Genomic DNA, 23,153 nt, shown 5'->3' with positions numbered 1-23,153 from the left:
TTAAAGAAAGAAAAAAACCCTCATTTTTAAAATTCTATTCATCAACACATTAATAGTCCCATCTGAGAATGAAGATGACTTACAGTTAAGTGACATCAATACTCACACAAGAGAGAACCAGGCTCTCCTATCCTACTCCTCATGAGCACAGGTAGGTACATTCTAGCCCTCTGCCCACTGGGAAGACAACGTAGATTGCTTCCCTGACCAGGCCAGTATTACCTAGTCAGGCTTTCTGCTTCGCAGTTGCACAGTGGTTTTCAAGCTAAGCTGCATTCATCAAATGGGCAATGGAGAACTCCTGCTCTGCCAAACCCCACTTGAAAAGTATTGACACATGCACTGATGCTGAAGTCTGGCAACCTCTTCTTCCCAAACTATCACTAAGTGATTAGGGTGTGTTATCAAAAAGAAACATTTAGACACATTCTTCTCTTGAACCTTCCTGGCTATTTTCCCCCCTTTCAGCTGTGATATTAACTGCCATTCCCGTATCAGAAAGCTCTTACCAGCTGCTTTCACACTTCGGGTTTCCACTCTCTCTCAGCCCTCAGTGCTGGTTTGTTGTGTGCAGGACAGTCAAAGGGAACAGCGTCCGACTGAGTTCAAGTGGCATTTGCAGCCCCGACTAGACAATTTAGCAAAACAAAAGGACCTTACACGTACATTATGTCTTCAAAGCATTTGAAGAGAGATCCAAGTTGAGGAGCCAATCATTCAAGGTCTCTCCAGTTGGAAGCTCTTGCACTGAATAACAGGTTTTAGTGCAAAACTCCAGTTTCTTAAAAGAGGTGAGTTTTTCCAAGTAACAGGGCTCACAAAGAGGGCCAGAAGCAGTGCGCTCTTGTTCACATATGAGCAGAAGAACATATCTCTGCCACTTAAAACACCTTTGTATAGCATTTGGGTAACTTCTCCCCAGTTGAGCGTATCTTCAGTCAAGATAAAGTATCTGAGAGATCAAGCATACAAAGTCTTCCATGGAGCATGTTGCCGTCTATTTCCCTGTTATGGGAAGAGCTTCCAGTGGCTCATCCTTGGCAGTACATCCTACCTGAATATTCTCCATCTAAATGCAAAAAGTCTCTTTCAACTGTTTCTTTCAGTAGTAAATAGTGAATAAAGGGACTGTTTCATCAACTTGACAGGTAATAGCAGAAAAAAAATCATGTACACAATACAGTAACAAGCATCAACACTCTGTATTGTCCCCTGACCTTTCACTTCATTTTGAATTGCAAATGGGTTAATGATAGCAGAAAAGGGAGAGAGATGAATGCGCACAATGAAAAACTTTTCTGCTTCATCCCTTTTAGGATGGAAACAGAGTTTAGCTGCAAAACCCAAGTCTTTACGGTTGAAAGTAACTTTTCTTCATAATGAATTTGGAATGTCTAAAAGGCATGGGAAATCTGTTCCCCAGTTCAATATTAAACTGAAACATGACCTTTCAGTCTTTAACTAGGAACATCTGGTAGAAAAATCTGCTGGTCGAAATTTACTAGCTAATAAAGACTATAATGAATGTTCAGAGTTAGAGTTATGCATGTTTTACATAAAAGCAATCATGACACTACAAAGCACTCAACACTTAGAGCAAAGGCAAATATTAATTTGTAAGGCATGAAAGAAAGATACATCGTTGCAATTTAAAATGAATTTTATGGCAATAAAATAAGGTACTTTTTTCCTTTTAAATACAGAGCCCAATTGAAATATAACCAAACCTAAACTTTCAGACTCCTTAAAGCAAGAGATCAGACAAATATGTCAAATATGTTTAATTTTTTTCAAAATAACTGATGGCAAAATAAAATATTTACATCACATCATACTGTGTAAACATGTAATGTCACTGTACAAAGAAATATACATGCAAAATAAAGCAAAAGTTTAACTAAAACAATAAAGGAAAATAATGCACAAACATAATGATGAGATTGGTACGAATACACATCCAGTTTTGAAGTCAGTTTTTTCTTTTAAAAAGTTTCTGTACAACTTTACAAAAAAACAAAACAAAACAAAACAAAACAAAAAAACAAAAAAAAACCCCACAAACAAAACAAACCAAACAAACCAACAAAAAAAAAAAACCCAAACAAACAAACAAAACAACCCACAAAACCCCCAAACCAACCCAAAACAAAAACGGAATAAATAGAATACAGTGGAAGCTGCAAAGCTCAAAGCTAACCCAAGCTAGGTTATGGCTTATGACCCATATATCTAACTATTGTGGGATGTCGGCTTGGCTTCTTAAAACATGGCATTTCACACCAACATAGATGACAACACACCCATATGAACTCGGTGATGCACAGAAAACCATCTCTGCCATTTTAAATAGCTCATGTTAATGTTACTTGAACCTTAAAAAGTTACTAAGACAATTATATTACCTGTCAGATTCTTCTTATCTGACCACTACTTTCTGAATGTATTCTTCACCAAAGAGCACAAAATTCATTTGTTCATTTCACAGAAAGAAGTACACACAGACTTGAAAATTCTAAAAAGTAGTAAGTGTTCAGACTGATTTTCGGAAAGTCAGACTTTGGCATTTTGAATATAAGAATAAATTTTAAAAAGAGTCACCCTACTTCTTAACTAGTTGGACATTTCGGATACAAATCTCTCTTTTTTCTCCTTTTTTTTTGCACAATACTTAAAACTGACTAGTCTTGACTAAATTCTATGCTAACCCCCATCTGAAACTAGTAATGACAGTGTGGTACAGCACACCCACCCCTGCCCACCCAGAAACCCCAAACACACAAACAAACCCATAAAGCTCGCCGTACTAAGTATGTGCTTTTTCTATATATTTATTACAGTTAACAACAGAGGTCCTCATAAATAGTTGCATAAAATGTTAAAGCCACAACATTGCACATGATATGAAAGAAAACAAAATCCCAAATGAGTGCATTTACAGTATTTCATCCTGCTGTATACTGTGTGACAACTGGGTCGGCAAGCTGGGCCCCAACCCCAAGTCCTTTTCTATGGGGACAGTGAGTACTGACCCAAACCGAAGACCCGCACAGTGGTATACCACCATTTAGGAAGGAGGCGGGAAAAAGGATAAGGGGAGGAGGGTGGAAAAAAAAATTACAGACCGAAGGCAGGTAACAGTCTATATACAAGTAAGGCCTACATTTTATCAGAGCAAAACGATTCATTCTATTTGTATGCAAAAACTTTGAGGTTGGATGCACTTAAAAGCAGAGTCTGATCTCAGTGCACTGCTACGTGAGATACATACAGGCGAGGCAACTGGAAAGCTCTGGGACTGAGTGAAAACCAGATGTTATAAATGGAGGCCATATCAGTGGGCAGCCATTTTGGTGAGTCTTCTCCAGGCATGATTTTTTAAATTTTTTTAAACACCAGTGCTTTGAACATAGGGATTTCTTCCTTGGATAAATCTTGAAAATGGTAGTTAAGTTCACTTGCAAAATTCAACTCTGGTTTATTAAAAAAACTATTTTTTTTTTGCAGAAACCTGAATAAAATACTGTTACTGTATCACTCGCGACTGCTTTTTTTCAGAGTACAGTGCTATCGTCCTCCACCCCTGTGAAGTAGGCATTGCCGGTCCCCCGTGCCGCCCCACGGGGGTCCCCCTGCAATGCGTTTGCACACAAACATTTGCTAGCAGCCGGCTGGCTCGGGGTTTGCTTTCCTCAAAATTCAAGTCAACAGCTGATTGGCAGGAGGAGTCTATCTCCAGTGTGATTGATTGGCAGGAGGACTCTATCTCCAGTCTGACTGATTGGCAGGAGGAGTCCATCTCCAGTCTGATTGGCAGGTGAAAGAGAATGAGAGAGAACTTCAAGCAAGGTCAAACTCTTGGCAAGAGCCTGCTCTGTAAGAAGTTTTTAATGCTACGGATGGGTCGAACATCATTCTGGTGTTTTCGCCGCTCAATGAACGAAGTCAGTCTGGATATGTCAATGCTGTCAGCACTTTTGCTATTCCCCAGCTGCAGCCATTGCTCCTGGAGGGCCAGTGCAGCCGAGGGACGCTTCGCTGGGTCATCCTGAAGTAGGAAGCATACAAAATCTTTGGCCTTCTGGCTAACTCCTTTGAAGTAGTCATCTGGGAAACTAAAGTCTAAGCGGCAAATATTCAGGCAAGTTTCCTCTACGCTTTCATCCAGGAAAGGAGAGACGCCACTAAGAAGGACATATGTGAGCACTCCGATGCTCCAAACATCTGAAGTGAGGGAAACAGGATTTCCAAGAATAATTTCAGGAGCTGCAAACTCTGGGTTTCCAAGTAACTGGTGGATATAATACGTGGTGTTGAGCTGGACTGCATCTCCAAAGTCAGCCAGTTTTATTGTTGGCTTAGTGGAACTCTGGTCCACCAAAATATTTTCAGGCTGGAAAATATAAAAGTGAAAGTTAAAATGTCTTTTTTTTTTTAAAGAAGAAAAAGCTCAGCCTAACACAGATTTACTGCTCCAACATTACTGTTTCCCAGCCAGTGCTGCCAGCTCACGGACATAACAAACAGCTACAAGCTCTGAGGTTTAGATGGAAGGCCAGCTCTGCAGGGCTCCTAGGCTCTACCTACAAGTCCTACCAAGGCTTCCCCTAGACCAGCCAACAGGCAGTTTCTTGGAGCTACAGTGCGCAATGAATGCATTTCAGCTGCTGGCAATATGATTTTTGCAGGAGATACAGTTCTGCCAGGTAATACTGCAGATGTTCACAATAAAAGCTCTGCAAAGGTTCACAGGAACTTAAGCTTAAAGAACAGCAATTACAAATACTGGGTAAAATAAAGCAACTGCTCTATTTGCTTTAAGACAGTGAGACAAAATGCTTGCATTTAAAGATTGGAAGACCTTGTCAGAATTTTTGTGATGCTTTCAACAGAATTCAGCTTTACTTGGTGATTCTTTAACAGAACACAGCTGTGCAGATGGAAGAAAAGGACTTATGAGACTATGACAGCAGCAGATCCTGTTGGATGCACATTGCTTCAATAGAATCGCCCCACGATTGGCGAGATGAAAGTGGAATTATTTTTATGGTTTTATTTCTGAAGCTACTGCTGCTGTGGCTGTGATCTTAGGAAAATATGAGTGACTTACCTACAACTAGTTTTTTTAAGACTAGAAAAAGTACTGGTGAACTCCATATAGCAGCAGAAAACTTCAAATGGTACAAAGCCCAGATTGGTTCTGCTTGGAAAACAGAAGTATGTGGAGGAAAGATGCCAGCTCTTTTTGCTTTTTCTCACCACGACCCTTTTGACTAAAGCAATCCTGCCTACAGAGATGACTTTTCAATGCTAAAATTCCTTATTATCCAAATGCAGGTGAAAAAGAAGAGTATAAAGATTAAGTTTTTAATTAATATTCACCATAAGACTTTCTTATATAGGCTTCCCTACCAGAATGAATCAAATCTTTGTGCCTCAAGTAAAACTCACAGGGTACCATTCACACAGATACCACAACCCTCAAAGTGCAATACTGAGAAACAGATTTGCAGGAACAGAGGAAAAGCAATCTCTTTCACAACAAACTCCGTATTTCCTGAGAAAGAAATAGATTTCTGATGCAAGTTCCCCTGAAAATAAATAAATAAATACATAATAAAACTGTATCTATTAGTAATTATTTCCAGTAAAAAGGAACACACACAGCCAGAAAGCTTTAAGGAGAAAGCATAGGGAATTCCAAGTTTCTGCTTTGTTGGCTATGAGTGACCTGAAGTATCTGGGGATGGAACCTCAACCCCATACCCTTCTTTGTGCAGTCTCTAAGCAATTCATAGTTCTATGCTCTAATCTGCCAGTTTTCTAGAAGAGGGAGGGGTTTATGCCTGGAATCCCATTCACTCCTCACCTTTAGGTCCAAATGTGCTATTCTGCAGTTGTGAAGATACTGCACAGCTTCCAGAATCTCTCCCAGGTAGAGTCTGATCTTCCCTTCTGTGAGGTTTCCCCATCGTACGACATAGTCTAGAAGGCGACCCTGGTCAGCCCTATTGGAATTACAAAGGTTATATTTGGTTTTAATTCAGATATCAGAACTGAAAGGAAAACAAACATTTTTAAAGCTATATTAAAAAATGCTTAAGGCAAGTGTCCCTTAAAAACTACAACAGCAACAAGAAATCACTGTTTCCGATGTCTGGCTTGGTCATCTGTGAAAATGTTCTATGTCACTAACAGCTGACTTGCACCTACAATTCTGAAGTGGGAGCAGAGGGTGAAGGCAGAGAAGGAATAAATATTGTAATTTTAGCCAGACTTGAAAAACTAGGCATGTCTGGCCATAGACTACAGGAATAACCATAGGCTGCAGCACCTACAAGATAGAGGATTAGTGTATAAAGAGGAGATTTGGTATCAAGCTACCATATCACAACATTCCCAACTCACTTGTATAATTGCTTGATATAAAATAATTTCTGGACCTTCAGACTAAGATAAATCACCTACAGAGCAGTTTAATATATGAAATTATTTCCTTCTGAGTAAATTATTACACTCGATGTTTTAATAACAGCATTATTTAGGTGTCTTCAAACTTCTGTTTAACCTTAAAGTTCCTTATTCATAAACCACTATAAAAGCCCCAGAAAGTCAGCTGCACAGATTGTATTTACAGATAAAACTATGGTCTACACACATTTCTAACACTAGTATGTAGTTGGTGGAGGTCTCAAAGGTATCGAGAAGGCCAATGAGCTGGGGATGCTGGAGATTCTGCATGACTCCAAGTTCATGGGTAACCTGGTCTCGCTTCATCAACTTCTTATTCACAAACTTAGTGGCTACCGCTCGCTTGGTTCCCTTCTGATCACACTTCTTAACGACAGAAAATCTGCCCCTAGAATACAATATTGAAAGGAAATAATTAACCAAGAGATACAATAAGGACATACTTTTAACTTGAAAGATATCCTGAGAGAGATCTAATTTTAGATCTCTAATAAGCTACCCTTACAGAGCAGTTTCTGGACATAAACAAGAGTTTTAAGTACATATATCTTCTACAAAATGTTTCTGTATAAATAATGAGCTCCTGATAGAGAACTGTTTTATCATATTTGCAGACAACTCCTATCACAGTAGCATCCAGCTTTCAAAGGTCATAATTAAGTTGGAGAAGTGAATACTCTATGTGACTTATTTTGCATTTTGCTCATTTTCATACTTCTTTGTCTGTAATTTTCGTACCCTAAATAAAAAGTTCTAGGAGAGATTCACTACAGAAGTAGTGTCAGTCACTGTAAGGCATACTTAAAAAAAAAAAGACTGTGTAGCCTTCCAAAGTATTTGAAAAACACGCATCCTTTAAGCTATGACACTGCTTCAGCCTAAATATGTTCTGTTCATGCAGTGCCATCTAGTGCTGGTAAGATTTTAACTTCCTCATTTCTATTTAATCCAATGTAATTCTGGCCTTTTAGACTCATAGGATAAGCATTTTTTCAAAGAGAATTTCATTTTTTTGAATTAGAAGTTCATATTTTGACACGGACGACTTTGGAGATGAGCATACAGAACACACCTGCCAAGCTCAGCCACTTCACTGTAGAGGGAATCAAAGTTGTCTTTCCAGATTACCATGATCCCATCACTTCCAGGACCTACCAAAAAGAAAAAGGGACAGGATGGCCAACATTTAATACTGTCAGAACTAAATTGTTGTCATTATAACCAATGGATTGTTTCAGATGTTTGCAAAAGGAAAAATATTTGGACTTCATCTTCAGTTTGGAAATAGATTTCTGGAGGAATTTGCCTTGGATTGGCCATTATCTTTTGCTTCAAGTAGAGTGTGTGCATCTTATAAAACAAATAAAAAAAAAAAAAAAAGAAGAAATAACATATTTTGGAGAGCTTGGGACAAGTACACAAGTCCCCATATCTGCTGGGACAGATGTACAAAGACAGAATGCAGCACTTCATATCATTTTCTTTTATGTGAGTCAATTTGAGACAGAGACATTCCACCTAAAATCTATTAATTCTCACCAATGGATAAATAGATGGGCCTCTCAATAGATTAAAAGACCCGGATAACACCAGTTGTTATAAACAGCGCATAGGAAACCCTCCTATCCTGTTGTCTCACTGTGTTTTCCCTGTTTCTAAAAGTACAGGATCCAGATCACTTAAGAATAACAATGTACAAACACACACTGAAATGTATCACTGTGCCAAACACATCAAGTAACATTTTTTTTCCTTTTCGTTTGCTGTCTGCCTCCAGAACACAGGCATTTTTCACCTTTTCAGATTTCCTTTTAATTCTCTCACAAACATTCCGGTTGCCTTACTTCAGGTACTGAAATAATGTAAGTGTAAATCCATGATGCAAAGACGATAAATAGTTATATGTTCTCAAATGCTGGCTTTACAATTCAAGCAAAGGAACATATTAAAATACACAGCAATGCTACTCTTTCCTTATCTGTGCACTTTAAAAATTATGTGTGTTGGTACAGTAACTTTCATTGAGACTATACTAAGAATGCAGATGATAGAATTATTTTATAATAATACGTTTGAACTAGTATTGACAGACAAGGTAAATGAACGTTGACAGTACTATGTAAGCATCTTGTCTGTATGAACCTCTAATTAACTGCATCCTAAAAGTGCATGTATTCCCATTGAAACAAGTAATATATAACAGGTGAAAAGGTTTGTTATAATACTCCTTTAAGAGAGGGATGCTCAAGAGCTGGGATTTTCTTTGTCCTGTACTATGGGTACCAAACACTTGGAATGTAATTAGATAAAAAAGGCAAAGAGACAATCCTACCTAAAACTCGTAGACTGGCAGAAGATGAAACCGAACCCATATCGTTTGCAGCTATACACGTATAGATACCATCGTCTTCTGCAGTGACGCCAATAATCTTCAGTGAAGCCTCTCCTAAGTCACTGGGAAATGCAATGGCATCCGTTAACTTCATATTCATTTTACAGACCTTAAGTTATGGAAATCGGACAAAATTTGATTGATACTGTTAATAGTTCTTATTCTCCAGACTCCATCTCTCTCTCTGGACAAACACTACTAACCCTGTCCATGCCATTTCAGAGATGTCTATCAGAATTTGAGCGCTTTGGGCTCATCAAGTATCTTAGAATGTCCTACAGAGTATTAGAAAGACATCCTCACCGACACACTGTCCTAGGCTCCACTGTATTTCAAAAATCAAATGCTCCTCCTGTTTCTTCCTCTACTTCCTTCAAATTATGAGAAGCTGTAACCATCCATCATAGCTCTTTCTGGACCATTAGTTTCCATCCCTGACTTCCAGCATACAGAAGCTGATCTAACATTTGTACTTTCAGAGCATTCATCCCTTGTGAGAGTGGGCTCCACCTTCAATAGAAAAGGCACATCTCACCACAACTTTGGAGACCTCAGAATCTGGGAGAATACTAAAAGAGACTTACGTTGTCCCTCTGTATCAGAGCAGAGACAGCACTAAGCTATGTAAGACCACAGGAGAAAGATTCTGCAGGCTCTTCCTTAATCTTTCTCACTGCTCAACCACCCTTTTTGTTAGAAAGTTTATCTTTAAATATCTACTTAACTGCTCCTCTGTGCAATTCACATCTAACACTTTTTTGACCATCTGCCATGGACATGAACAGCAAACAATTCTATTTGCAGACATCTCTTAGAAACATAAACACTTGGCAAGTCCTCACTACACTTTTCACCTCTGGGGTCAAAACAACCCTAACATGGTGTTATTCTTTCACTACAGGGCATATTTTCAAGATTTTCTATAATTCCTATTGCTTTCCTTTGGATTATTCCTAGTTACTGCAAGTTATTTGACTGAACCAAAACCTATTTGTCACAGTTTTTACCACGTAACTGAATTTCACAGAAAAAACAAAAGTTTTAGGAACATAGGAAGATGAGCCCCTTCCCTCAGCTCAAAGAATGTTTAGTTTCTAAATCTGTGAGCCACAGCCAACATGTTTTACTGAATATAATTCTGTGACAGTAATGGGTCACAGTGAATTACACCTAGTGCATCTAATTAGCTAATCTCAAGGTGCACAAGTCCATGGGACCTGATGAGATGCATCTGCAGGTCCTCAGGGAACTGGTAGATGAAGTTGCTAAGCCACTATCCATCATATTTGAGAAGTTGTGGCAGTCTGGTAAAGTTCCCACTGGCTGGAAAAGGGGAAACATAACCTCCATTTTTAAAAAGGGAAATAAGGAAGACTGAGAGAACTATAGGCCAGTCAGTCTCACCTCTGTGCCTGGCAAGATTGTGGAGCAGATCCTCCTGGAAACTAAGCTAAGGCACATGGAAAGTAAGGAGGTGATTTGTGACAGCCAACATGGCTTCACCAAGGGCAAATCATGCCTGATGAAGCTGGTGGCCTTCTATGACAGAGTTACATCACTGGTGGATGAGGGAAGAGCAACTGACATCATCCACCTGGACTTCTGCAAAGCATTTGACACCGTTCCTCATGACAGTCTTGTCTCTAATTTGAGAGCCATGGATTCAGCAGATGGACCACTTGGTGGATAAGGAGTTGGCTGGCTGGCTGCAATCAAAGAGTTATGGTCAACAGATTGATGTCCAAGTGGAGACCAGAGACAAGTGGTGTTCCTCGGGGATCAGTACTGGGACTGGTGCTCTTCAACATTTTAGTTGGAAAAATGGAGAGTGAGATTGAGTACAGCCTCAGCAAGTTTGCTGATGACACCAGGCTGTGTGGTATGATTGACACACTGGAGGGAAGGAATGCTATCCAGAGTGATCTTGACAGATTTGAGAGGTGAGCTTGGGAGAATCTCTTGAAGTTCAACAAGGCCAAGCGCAAGGTCCTGCACACGGGTTGGCAATCTAAAGCACAAAGACAGGCTGGGTGGTGAATGGATTAAGAGCAGCCCTGAGGGGAAGGACTTGGAGGTGTTTGCTGATAACAAGCTGGACAGGACCCAGTGATGTGCCCTTGCAGCCCAGAAAGCCAACCATATCCTGGGTTGCATCAAAAGAAGAGTGACCAGTAGGTCAAGGGAGGTGATTTTCCCCCTCTACTCCATTCTCATGAGACTTCTTCAGCTCTGGGGCCTCCAACATAAGAAAGACATGGACCTTTTGGCGTGAGTCCAGAGGAGGGCTGTGAAGATGATCAGAAAGACGGAGCACTTCTATAAGGACAGGTTGAGAGATTTGGGGTTGCTCAGCTGGGAGAAGAGAAGGCTCCAGGAGACCTTATAGCAGCCTTCCAGTAGCTAAATAGCGCCTACAAGAAAGCTGGAGAGGGACTTTTTACAAGGGCATGTAGCGATAGGACAAGGGGTAATGGTTTTAAACTGGAAAAGGCTAGATTTAGATTAGATATTAGGAAGAAATGCTTCACTTGAGGGTGGTGAGGCACTGGAACAGGCTGCCTAGAGAAACTGTGGATGCCCCATCCCTAGGAGTGCTCAAGATCAGTTGGGGCTTTGAGCAACCTGGTCTAGTGGGAGGTGTCCCTGCCCATGGCAAGGGTTTGGAACCCGATACCATTGTATGATTAATTCTTCCTCATCTCTCACAAATGGTTCTGGATGCAGTGGCAGAGCTGCCACGATGCCTCTGTCTCCCATAAAAAAACCCTATACACAGTGAAAGAGAAAAAGAAGCATCAGGAGGTAAAAAAGAACAGTATAACATGCCATCAATTTTGTAGGTAAGTTGGGCTATATCACACAACCTTTAAGAAGATGACATACTCTTCTATCAATTAGTGAGTGAAGTTTCAAAAAAAAAAAAATCACTCATTCTAAAATGAGAGCATAATTGATAAATAAGACATTTCTTCACGCTGAAGTTACTAATTAAAGAACATTTTCTGTATTTAAAAAAATGCATCTTCAGGAAAAAAAAAAACAGCTTTTCTAACATGCAGTTTCACATTCCAAAATACAGCATTTTCTCTTATTAATCAGGTGTTAGAGTTGCCGGTTAGTCTGTTAAGTTCCATCATAGCAATGCTAAAACTGGACAAAAACATTAACTTCTGTGCTTCAACAATGAAGACAGTTACATTACCAGAGGAACCAGAGGCTTTTCTTTGCAAAACACTGTAATGTGATCTGAAAGCAGTCAACTGCCTCAAAAATGATAGTATGCTACCAATAGAAATAAGGGATTGGCAGATGGCATGTCACAGCGCTGCATGCCACAACATACTGTTCCAGTTCAAGCACTAGGTCAGTGTGATGGAAACACAACGGCTTCTGCAATAGCTAATCAGATGCACCAGCTGAATTTTCTTTTGTTTTTAAAAATCAACTGAATATCACGTTTGGGTACCCCAGACATATGCGGAAGTTACACAACATTTCCAGAAAATCCCAGCTGTGAAATATTTCTGAGGGCAACCCTATTTTATGCCTCAAAGCCAAAAGCTATCCTGCACCAAGGGTGCAAATAGGAAATATAAAAGTGTCAGCAGTTCCTGTTGAGCATCACACAAGTTACTGTACCTGTACGAAATGCTGTGATGGCCGTCATTGCTCAGTGTGTTATGATCAGGACCTTTCCAAGTAACTGAAGCCTTGGGGCGACCACAGACTTTACACCTAAGCACGATGGTCTCTCCTGTCTCACATGTTACCTCACTCAATGGTATTATAAACTCTGGTGGAACTGGAAAAAGAAGATTAATGGCATTAGGTCAACTGAAGCTAATCAATTTACTTTTCTGTTTCTTGCACTCTCTCTTTTCTGTTAGACAAAGTAGTACAGGACCCTAAATTTCCAAGGTGTATCTATCCCTCTACGCTTGGAGCACATCCATAGTTAGGCCACTTGCTGGGGCTCTGCAGATCTAGTGAATTCTTCTCTGCATGAACTTGGACACGACATGACTGCTATGCCACGGTTAACCCTAAAGGCTGCCATGGTGAACAAAACACCCTGTTTATGGGAAGCTGAGGAAACGCTACAGTGAAAAGTATTTAAGGATGTGCTCAGCTCTTTTTATTCTAAGTTTGCAAAATAGAACACAAAACACCTCACTCATCTACTGAGGTACTGCAGTGGTTTCCCTTTTCGCATGCAGGTGAAACTAAGAAGTTTGGTTCTCTTTATTAAGATAAAAACCCCATTTGGCTCTGACCCCAGAGGGTCACTACACTATCTTTGTCCTGATCAGCCTCTGCACTGGACAGGCCCTGATTGTTCCCTAGGGTGCAAGGTTCAAAATGAGACAGGTGGTCTCCAATTCCTGGTCTTGTTATTTTGCAAATTCAGCAAGGCCCAACTTCCATACAGTCTCCACACAAATGCAGTGGAGTGCAAATCCTTCCAAATATGTCATATGATCCTTGTGTTTTATGTTGTTTTGGACTTGTGAAAGGAAATGTGTTCCTTGTATCTTAAAAATTAAATACGACCTATTTCATTAATTGTCATTTTTTAGTCAAAAGCAGCCTATGTATATTTTGACAGAAAACACTAAGTTCCTGATGTAATTCATTTAAATAAAGTAAATAATGTTTTAATCAAATTGTATTTATTGGGACTTTGAAAAATTAAAGCAACTTACCATCATAAATGTAATTGGGGTTGAGAAGCTGGAAAGGAGAATGTAAAGAATTAGTGTCCTTGCAACATTTTAAGAACTTAAAGAATGGTAGAAAACAAAGTACAGGGATGGTTTGAAGTTAGCTATACCCACAAAGATCCAAGAAACACCTGAATATCTGAATTTCTATACCACTCTGCTCTTTCTGCAGCATCCTTATGCTACATCACACTTGCAGGCTCAAAGATTATATCTTCCCATTTTCAGATTTGGCAAACGCTGTCCATTAAAACCACTGTTGCTTCCAATTCCTTTGTGTGAAATTCTGGCAGAAATTACTTTTAAAGAAATCCCAAAACAGCTCCTTTTGGAAACTACTACATCTTTGTAAAAGTTACCTTTACAGAAACCTTGTTGGCAAGTCCTTCTCGGGATTTGCGGTAACCATTTTCTAGCTTGCCTTCCCTTTTGCCGTCTTTATCTTTTTTCTCAGATTTCTTCCTTAAACGGAGTGCTGTGTGCCAAGACGTTGACTTCCTGAATACAGAACATTAAACTTTGATTAGTTTTTTTCAACTATAGGTTATGTGTTATACTCTCTATTTTCAAATGGCATTGGAAAAGTATGTCAAAATGTTATTTCATTGTTTTAAAGTGTACTGAAATTAAATAAGCATTCCATAAGGGATGCTACCCTTGGGTAAAACTGTAAGCAAGCTAGTAAGATTAGTCTGTGGTTCAGTATTCTTCCCAGAATGGTAAACTTTCTCTATGACAACAGAAACCATCAATCAAACAAATCTTTTGCCAAGAAAGGTTGGACCAGATGATCCTTGTGGTCCCTTCCGACCCGGTATTCTATGAAACTGAGCAATGATCAGTATGAAATCCACGTAAATACAGCCTGCAGAAGCTTTACATAAAGCTTTACTGCTAAGAACTTTGGTATAATTTATTGCAGATTTGAGAAAGATCTTCCTAGCACGACCAAACATTTCCAATAAGTTTGTGGGTCAAAGAAGAGATCTAGGAACTCTGAAATCTCATTTGGCTTGAAAGAAACATTTATGACTCTTTTCCTAAACAAAGGTGTCTAGTTTGACAAGTCATTCTATTAAGTAAACCAGTAACTATTGTTACTCTTAAATCAGGTATTATTTCATCACCTATTCCCAGAAGTTTGCACTACTATGGATTTTTAATAAGGAATATGTGCTTCTGGGCTCTTTCTTAGGTTTTAAAGTTTGCTAAGGGACTCTGAAGTATTTATTCTGCTTGATGTTAATTTATTTTTCAAAGATCACATCAGCTTTTCGGTTTAAAAGGCTCAAAGCCTTGTCTAAATTGAAATTTTTTCTTCCTTCTTCCCTTCCACACACACCCAGGCACTCACTTGATGGTTCCATCAGGGTTGTCAATGATGACTGCACTGGTATGCCCCAAGACATAGCCGGGAATCCAGCCCTCGGCTGCGGGGCACTGATCAGTGGCGGCTCTGAACACCAAAAACATGTTCTGTTGGTTGCTGGCTAGAATCTGCACGACCTCTCCTTGGTAGACATTTATCTCATCCTCCTTCACTGCCGTGTAATCGTGTGTCACCAGCATGGTGGAGATATTGCTACTGCTGCTACTTTCACTCTGCAAGTGTCAATTGGAAGCACAAAAAAGGGGAGAAAAAAGAATCAAGTTTAAAGCTCACGAAGCAGACAGGCTGTTTTTGGCCTGCTACATTACATCCATTACCTGCATGATCCACATAAGCTGTCATCAAAGAAGAAAGCTACGACTTCTCTTTCAGAGCTGTCTATGTCTATTTATCTTGTGCAGATTAGCTTGATCTTTCAATAGCTTCACAAACATCTGCTGCAGAAATTCATTCCCATTACTTTTACTCAAGTTTACTTCCTTTAACTAAGAGTTTATACACAGATCCCAACTGGTCTTCCTTTCAAACTCAGACACTGAACGTTGCATCTTTATCAGGCAACAAAACTATAGCACAGCACATAAGGCAGTTTTTCATGGTCTAACAGGTGCAGTTCTGAAATCACAACAGGTCAAGACTTCACCTCATAAAGACTGGAAAGTCCACCAACAAAAAACATGTATAGTCTTTCCTAGTATTATTTGTCAGATCTCAGACACCAGCTTTCTGCATATAAAACATGACAAGGTACAAAAGAACAAAACAGGCTTTTGACAGCATCTCTCAAAGCCTCAAAGTTGGTCACTGGCTGAATGTGTATAATCAGGTTTGGTCCTTTAAACATTTAGGATGGAGTAAATTACTGACATAAGAAACTACTAATTTCTTGGGCAAAACAGGCCCACTGAACAGAATAAAGCTAGAAATCTCTCTCCTAACTGATTAATGACTGAGACAGCTGAGTGCTGTTAGATGTTTTTCACACTCTTTCAACTAGTGTTCATGAGTTTTGTTCATTTCTCCACTGAGCATTTGCAGAAAGCTAATGATGGCTGCTCAGGTATACATTAAAAGTAATGCTACTTTTCAAAACAAAAAGCCTTCTCCTGGACACGAATCCACTGGAAATTTTGATTTTTTAAAAGCAAGACTAATTTTGTCCATTTTCATGCATTTCTTACATGAGTTTTAATAAATAGAAGCGTAAAATCTGTTATCGGATTATACAACCTATTCCCTGAAAGAAGTTATTTCCTTCTTGAAACAAGTTAAAACCAAATTGGATGGCCCATTAATGATGGGGCATGAGGCATGTATGTGTATGTGCGCCTATTTTTCAACTCTGTTCTTCAAACTGTTTCGGTTTGCTACCAGTGAGTGCTCACTTAGTAGCAGCTGAGTTAAAGAAAAAAAATCAGTACCCATCTGTAGCTGGAGACTACTATAGCTCATATAGCGTAACCCCATGTTAGCTCTGTGTATGTTTCCAGTGAGTGGAAAGCCAGGCACACAGGATTAAAACTGCCATAGTTTTCTCTCAAAACTGTCAAATATTTCTCCCTTCAGTGCCGAGGAGACACAGCAGGGGTCAGCAGACAGCATGGTACACTGGGAGCCTGGAAAACCACGCTCTCTTCCAACCTGCTAATGGTGCCTGTGATTCCCCATGAGAGTTTTGGCTGGCTAGTCTACTGAGAAACCAAGACATTTAGAAAAGAATAGTCTCAGATTACTCATTCATAGCACATGTAGCACATTGATGCTTGGGTTCCCAGTGAGTTTGTACATTTTATTCTAGCTGCATTACTTTGTTCAACTGGGTGAGTCCAGTCCATTCTGTCTTTTTTCCCCTATGAGGATGATGAAGTAAATGCTACCACAGAAAACGATGTCATCCTGGATTGTAACTCTGAGAAAGGATATCTATGTTTAATTCCACATGCTATATTTCCAGTGGGAGAACTCATTTTGTCTCGCTTAAAGGACTGTCTGCGTGGTCCTTTTTAATAGCAAACCCCTTCCATGACTGAGGCAAACTGGGAACAGCAGAACCAATAAAACCAATTTCATTTTCAGTCACTATTTAAGTTAAAGTTACAACTTGCTAGATTGTTTTACTAGATGTAAACCAGCTCTATTCAGAGAAAGATGCTTTTAAAAACTCCTTCTGGTAGACTTACAGGAGGAAAAGAAGGGAAGGCTGAAGCAGCAAAATCAGCCTATGTCCCAACCTCACGCCAGGCACTACTCCTGAACATACTACTTCTTAGCATGCAGCAGAATTTATATAACTGCAGGACTGACCTTCCTATAACTATTAAAAATAAATGTTACGTTAAGTCTTGAAGGATCATACTATACTCTGAATATTTCTTATTTTCAACAAGGACAGGCAAATAAACAAGTTTCTGGTAACTACTAAGTGACAAATGTTCTTGTGAATGTGTTTATATCGGAATTTATTCTCACCACAGAAAGACAGCCTTTTCTTTTGCCTTGCAAGGAAGTAATTATTGTTGCACAGTTAATGTTTTTCTACTGCAGCTTCTGCTGGTCATCACTGACCTCAGGAGGATTTACAATAAAAATATAAAAAAAATTCCTCCCATATTTCTGAAATACTAGCAAAACTAATTTCTTTTTCTTCTTCTTAGAAGTAACTTTTCCATAAGTAACCAACTTTAACCATATATGCATGTAAACACACACACAAATGGTTAAATCAAAATAAACCTTCACAACCCACTCCCTAGCGTGTTGAATGTGGTGTGAAATCCTGTACGGTCTAGAGCAGGGGTGTCAAACTCATTTTCACCAGTGGCCAGATCAGCCTCTCGGTTGCCTTCAAAGGGCCAAATGTAGTTTTAGGACTGGATAAATGTAACTGCTCCTACGGTAACTGCCCTTTGAAGACAACTGTGAGGTTGATGTGGCCCCCAGTGAAAATGAGTTTGACACCCCAGTCTAGAGTTTGGTCTAGAAATAGGGTTATAAATGAAGAATTATGACCCATCTCAATTACCAAACTAAAAGAAATAATTGTGAAACAGAAGGCATGCATTCTGATAGAACATTTTACAGTAAGATAAAAACAAGTAATGGTATTTTTACTGAGACAGTATAAAAACTCAGATGTTTTTATAACTCAGTGCCATCCTGTCTCCCCCTCTCTATTTTTTTTATGGAAAAACATCAATTAATACTATGCAAGTCTTCTCTGCATATAAAAAGTACCACCATCTTGAATCACATGCTGTGCAGTACTTGCTAAATACTCTAGTTATTCCAGATATTATATTATCATCATATTTTGCTAGACTGAAGATAAACACAAGACAGAGCTAAACCAAATGAAAAGCTGAAGGAAGACTGGGATAAAATACAAAACATGCAAAGCATAATTTTTTTTTTTTTCTGAAGCTGTTATAAAAGTGTAAGAACTAAGAAGTCAAGAAAGCTCTGTGTGTTAAACACTTCTATAAAGAGATACATGCATTTAAAAAAGGTCCGGCAAGTTAGGTGATTTGTAAAATTGGTATTGCATATGATTTGTGAGACAGAGAGGAAAAACAAACATTTGTGAACACAACACTTAGTGAAAGAAAAATCAAATGTGAGTTTAAGAAGAAAGGCACCATAGCCTGCCCACCACATCCACGGCAAATGCCTTGAAACTTATTCTTTAGAATTTGCACATGCCCTTGCGATTGCTGTGTTGCATTTCCTGGTGGACATTATTACAGAGAATGTGGCTTCTGTTGATACCCCAGTTTTCTGCACAAACACACCAAGTGCACACTTAAAGGCTGAATCTCTAGATGCCCTAAACGAGTTCTTCTTACATGGCAGAAAAGACAAGTGGAGCCGCTATTTGTTTTGGTTGTAGTAGAAGGAGGATTACTTTAGCTAGGTTTCGCTGGCCTAGTTTGAGTGGATTGCAGGATGCTTCCTTGACCAGACACAGGATTTAAAAAGAGAATGTTGTACATAGACTAAGGCTGAAAGGAGAGGGGGGGAAAAATAAATTAATAACAGCTAAAAATCAAGCAGCCCAGGGAACGTACTGTAGATGTCTCCACGGAGTTAAACCTCAACAGGACAATGGTGGTGGATTTGTGCGTGAAAGGGAAAAAAAGCCCCAAGGCAATCTGCCAAATTCTCCAAGTCAGATTCAAGTGCTGGCCGCAATGCATAACCCAAGATGCTCTGGCTGCCACGCTTCAGCATGTTAATTATGTGCCTTCAAATTAGAGACGAAAAAAGCAAGGAGAGCAAGTTAGTAAGTATCAGTCTAGTGATCTATGTTTTCAGCAGAGGCGGAAATTGCATCTAATGTTAGCAGTCGCTTTTGTGGCTGTATACATAGCCATGTTTGTATGTATACATACACAGAGAGGTAGATTTTTTTTTTTTTGTGCAGAAGATATTCGAACAGTTGATTATTTCAGACCAGTACAGCACCGGAGAGCCAGAAGTTAGTACGGAGAGTGATGGTAACGCACAGAAAGGGAGCGTGGGAAGGTTTTAGAAGAGCTCGCAGGACAGAGGTGCTCCGCTCTTACCCCATTACTCTGGGTGGAGTGAACTGACTGCTCGCTGGTCGAGGAGCAAGTGCTCATGCGGTCTGTGTCCTTGCTGTGTGAAGAGTGGCGGTGGACCTGCCGCTGGAGGGAGTCATTGTCCCCAGGGAAAGTGAAGGAGCCAGGGCGGCTGGCAGGGGATGCTGGGATGGAGCTCCAAAAGGAGCCCTTCTGCAGGGGGCTGCTGGGTGGAAAGGTTTCTTTGCCAAAAGGAGAAGGGAAAGTCGTGGAGAGAGGAGAGTTCATTGGTGAGATGGCTCCTGGCCTTGGCTTCCCAAGCGTCAGTGATCCTATGCTGTTTCTTGAGCGACTGTCCTCTGAGCTTCCACGTGAGTCTTTCTGGGCTCCGTCAGCTGAGCCAGAAATGTTTCCCGCTGTCTTCCTGGGACTCTCAATAACTTTCATCTTGGGAATCTGCTCAGCTTCTCTCTGAGGACCGTCCGGTTCTGTATTGGGAGGGTGCCTGTCTGGCTGGCTCAGGCCAGTTTCTAAGGAGGTGGTGTAGTGTGGCAGGGAGAGATTGTGAATGGACATACCTGACATCTTGTCTGCCTCTGCTTGGGCCGAGGCTGCAGAGGAGACCAGGACTGGGGAATGGTGTCTGACAGGCTGGGGGATCCGGGACGGCCGGCTGCGGCTGGAGCTGGGGATGCCACTGCAGCTGCTGGGGCCGCTGCTGTTACCACCGCTGCTCCCGCTGCCGCCTCCACCGCTGCCGTGGTTCCTCTGGTACTCGATTGGGGACGTCAAGGCTGCACGTGGGGCAGGAGGGGAGGCAATCAGGGAAAGGAGGGCAGGAAAGGGGACAGGAACAGTTTAAAACAGGCATGCTTACTGACATAAGGGGAGTATTGTTCAAATAAGATAAATGCCCTTAGCAATGCAGGTCATGCTGTAGACCTCAAGCCACTTTTCTGTATCACACCTTAACGACCTGCTATATGTACCCTCACTTAAAGATGAAAAACCTGAAACCAGGGAGAAGTCTTTTCCTTTAGGATCACATTATCAGTCAGCAGCCAAGCTGGGAAAAAACAGGTGAGACTGATTTCTCAGTTTGTTCTTTCACTCACTAAAACTCTTCAAAAAAAGGTCTAGAATGGTGCAACAGCTGATGTGTACAAAAATATAGCAAAAACCTTCTAGTGTCACAGCAGACACTACCATCTTCTACTGATTTCCTGAAGAGTCTTAATGTTGTTGCCACAGAAAGATGTGACAACAATGGCCATCAAAATAACACAAGCAAAACGTACTCTGAATAGATGTTTAAAATTCCCCTTGGGTTTAGCCTTTAAAGACTTGCGTTTGCTTAAAAAGGGTAACACAAGCTCTCCACCTCAACGGATGGTGACAATCTTGATTCACTCCTACAAAACATTTGGAAAATTTCACCAAGAGAACACCATGTAAATTCAGACTACCACTCTTATAATAAATACTAGCATCTGTTCTGAAGCAGAAATGAGGCACATATCCTCCAACTGTTCTGTATTAGCTCAGAAAAAAGGAAGCTTGCAAAACATTTCAAAGCCAAGAAACAACTGATGAGAGAGAAGTAATTCAATTATGAACAATTGGCAAGAAGAAATAATTTACCGTTTAAAAAGTTGCGCTGGTTTTCCAAAATTTGGTTAATTTCGTGTATCCATAACTGGCGGACTCCTGGACTGGCAGAATGCAAAATAAAGGTCTCCGTGACATCGCCCGTTCTTGATGTTAGTGCAAATTTACATGGATCGCTGTCCACATTTTCCTCCAGGGAAAGGCAACTCACCTTCATTAAAAAAAAAAAAAAAAAAAAAAAAAAAAAAAGGTTTACTCCATGTATTTTATCAGAAACATACCTCTAAAATCTCTTACATAGGAGCTCAGAGTCAGATCTTCAAATGATGATCCTACTTTCCTTTAGTAAAATAATATCATGAAATGAAAGATTACAGTAAACTACGGATTAGTGTACAGCTTACTGATACATTGTGCCTGGACAATCTCTCACTGGTCAGTATGGCCCAATGTTCTCCATCAGCCTTAACTCTCCATGTTCTTTAAAGCCCTGTGTCCACTGTGGAGCTCTACCACTGCCCCACACTGAAGGCTTTGGCTGCAGAGACAGCAATGCCTTGGAACAGACTGTTCAGCCAGTGCTGAAGAGGATGCTCAAGTGACAAGCAGAGCACTGAGACAAATTAAAAGAACCAAGGTCCATGCAAAACGCTTCACCAGGAGGGCTGGTGGGCACTAAGATAGATAGCTTTTGTTTCAGAAAAGGCTTGAAGTGGGAACAAACACTTTTTGTTTAAGGGATTTGCTTGCAGAAGAATAGACATGTCAAAGAAGGTGGCACTACTTACAGATGTTACCTACACATCTGAACTGTTTTCAGCTGAAACTATGTAAAGAGTTATCTTTATTTGCAATGTCATGTACACACAGCACAGAGCTGAAGACTAAACTCTTCGTGACAGCTTTTCCAGCTTTGTACAAGAACACTGGTTTTGGTATGCTTCACACAGGAAGCATCAGAGTGCTGGGATCCAAAGATTTCCATTTATCATCCGAGTGAGCACAAATTCAGTAGGAAGTAATTTCAGGAAATGGCTGACACCTCCCTGTACTTTATGACTGCACATCTAGATGTCACTAGTGACTCCACACTGAATCAGAAACTGTTACCTTAGCAGAGTTTGTGCAGGGGACGCAAAGACTCACACACAACAGTTACCTTGATGCTGTTTTTAAACAAGAATCCGGGCATGGAGAAACCTTTCTTTTTATCTAGCAGCTCACTGAAAATGACAATCTGCTCAAACAGGAAGACTCGTCTCTCCTTGCAGCGTGGCAGAAGTCCCGTGTCCTGGTCTGTAACCAAGAATGTGTCCTGGAGCAGGAGCTTACCCTGGGCTACAATTTTACCCTAAACACAGAGGCAAGCAGAAACATATTTAGTGCAGTTCTTAATTTTTTTCCTCAACGCTTTTGAGTGGATGCTCATGCCAAAGTAGTTTTGTGTATTTCCCAGTTTCTGAGTGTCACTGATCATTATACATTCATTCATCTTGTTATACACAAGACATTCTTATGGCTTTTCTTAAAAAAAAAAAACCCAAATAGCATCAAGAAAACACACCCAAAAAAAAATCCACCCCACCCTTTTCAATCCATACTGTAGTTTGAGGCTTACTAACACTTCATCTTTCTAGTCTCAATGACTCCTTCCCTGCCACCCCCAACACAGGAACTCATATATTCTTCTAATGTCTTCCAGAGTGCTGAAAAGAGGAAGAATTCGAGCTCATGTCTGCATCACAGAGCAGGAGGGGCTTTGCAAGTAGAGCTTGTGACTATAGCCTGGCTAGGCACACCACTTCAATAGCCAATTTCTGTCTCTTCTAGACTTAGCAAAACAAGGAAATGGGCTACAGTTGCCTCATGTACTCTGCTGACCATAGCAACTCCTACTTTGCCTACACTGCTGAAAGTCAAGTCTGTTCACCTGCTGATAACCAATTACTTCACTATTTGGAAAGTCATTATTCAACATGGGAACTGTAATAACATCAGTGCTTCTGAGATTTGCAGGAGGACCTATCTAGAGTGGC

General features: G+C 40.3%; 1 protein-coding gene across 1 annotated transcript in view; it reads right to left on the bottom strand.

Moving 5' to 3' along the window:
• Positions 1-2,812: 2,812 nt before the first annotated feature.
• Positions 2,813-23,153, bottom strand: part of TRIO (trio Rho guanine nucleotide exchange factor) — a 252,964-nt gene continuing 232,623 nt past the window's right edge. The window contains 12 exon segments of the mRNA XM_065831948.2: positions 2,813-4,390; positions 5,867-6,005; positions 6,656-6,856; positions 7,541-7,619; positions 8,801-8,922; positions 12,500-12,662; positions 13,564-13,591; positions 13,941-14,079; positions 14,936-15,183; positions 19,534-20,303; positions 21,151-21,328; positions 22,277-22,468. Of these exon segments, the coding sequence (XP_065688020.1) occupies positions 3,848-4,390; positions 5,867-6,005; positions 6,656-6,856; positions 7,541-7,619; positions 8,801-8,922; positions 12,500-12,662; positions 13,564-13,591; positions 13,941-14,079; positions 14,936-15,183; positions 19,534-20,303; positions 21,151-21,328; positions 22,277-22,468 (2,802 nt within the window). The 3' untranslated portion in view covers positions 2,813-3,847.

Source organism: Patagioenas fasciata, chromosome 2 (genome assembly GCF_037038585.1).
Source record: "Patagioenas fasciata isolate bPatFas1 chromosome 2, bPatFas1.hap1, whole genome shotgun sequence".
In the NCBI taxonomy this organism is placed as follows: domain Eukaryota; kingdom Metazoa; phylum Chordata; class Aves; order Columbiformes; family Columbidae; genus Patagioenas; species Patagioenas fasciata.
Note: the sequence above shows the minus strand (reverse complement) of the source record. Positions and strands in the feature narration are given on the sequence as shown.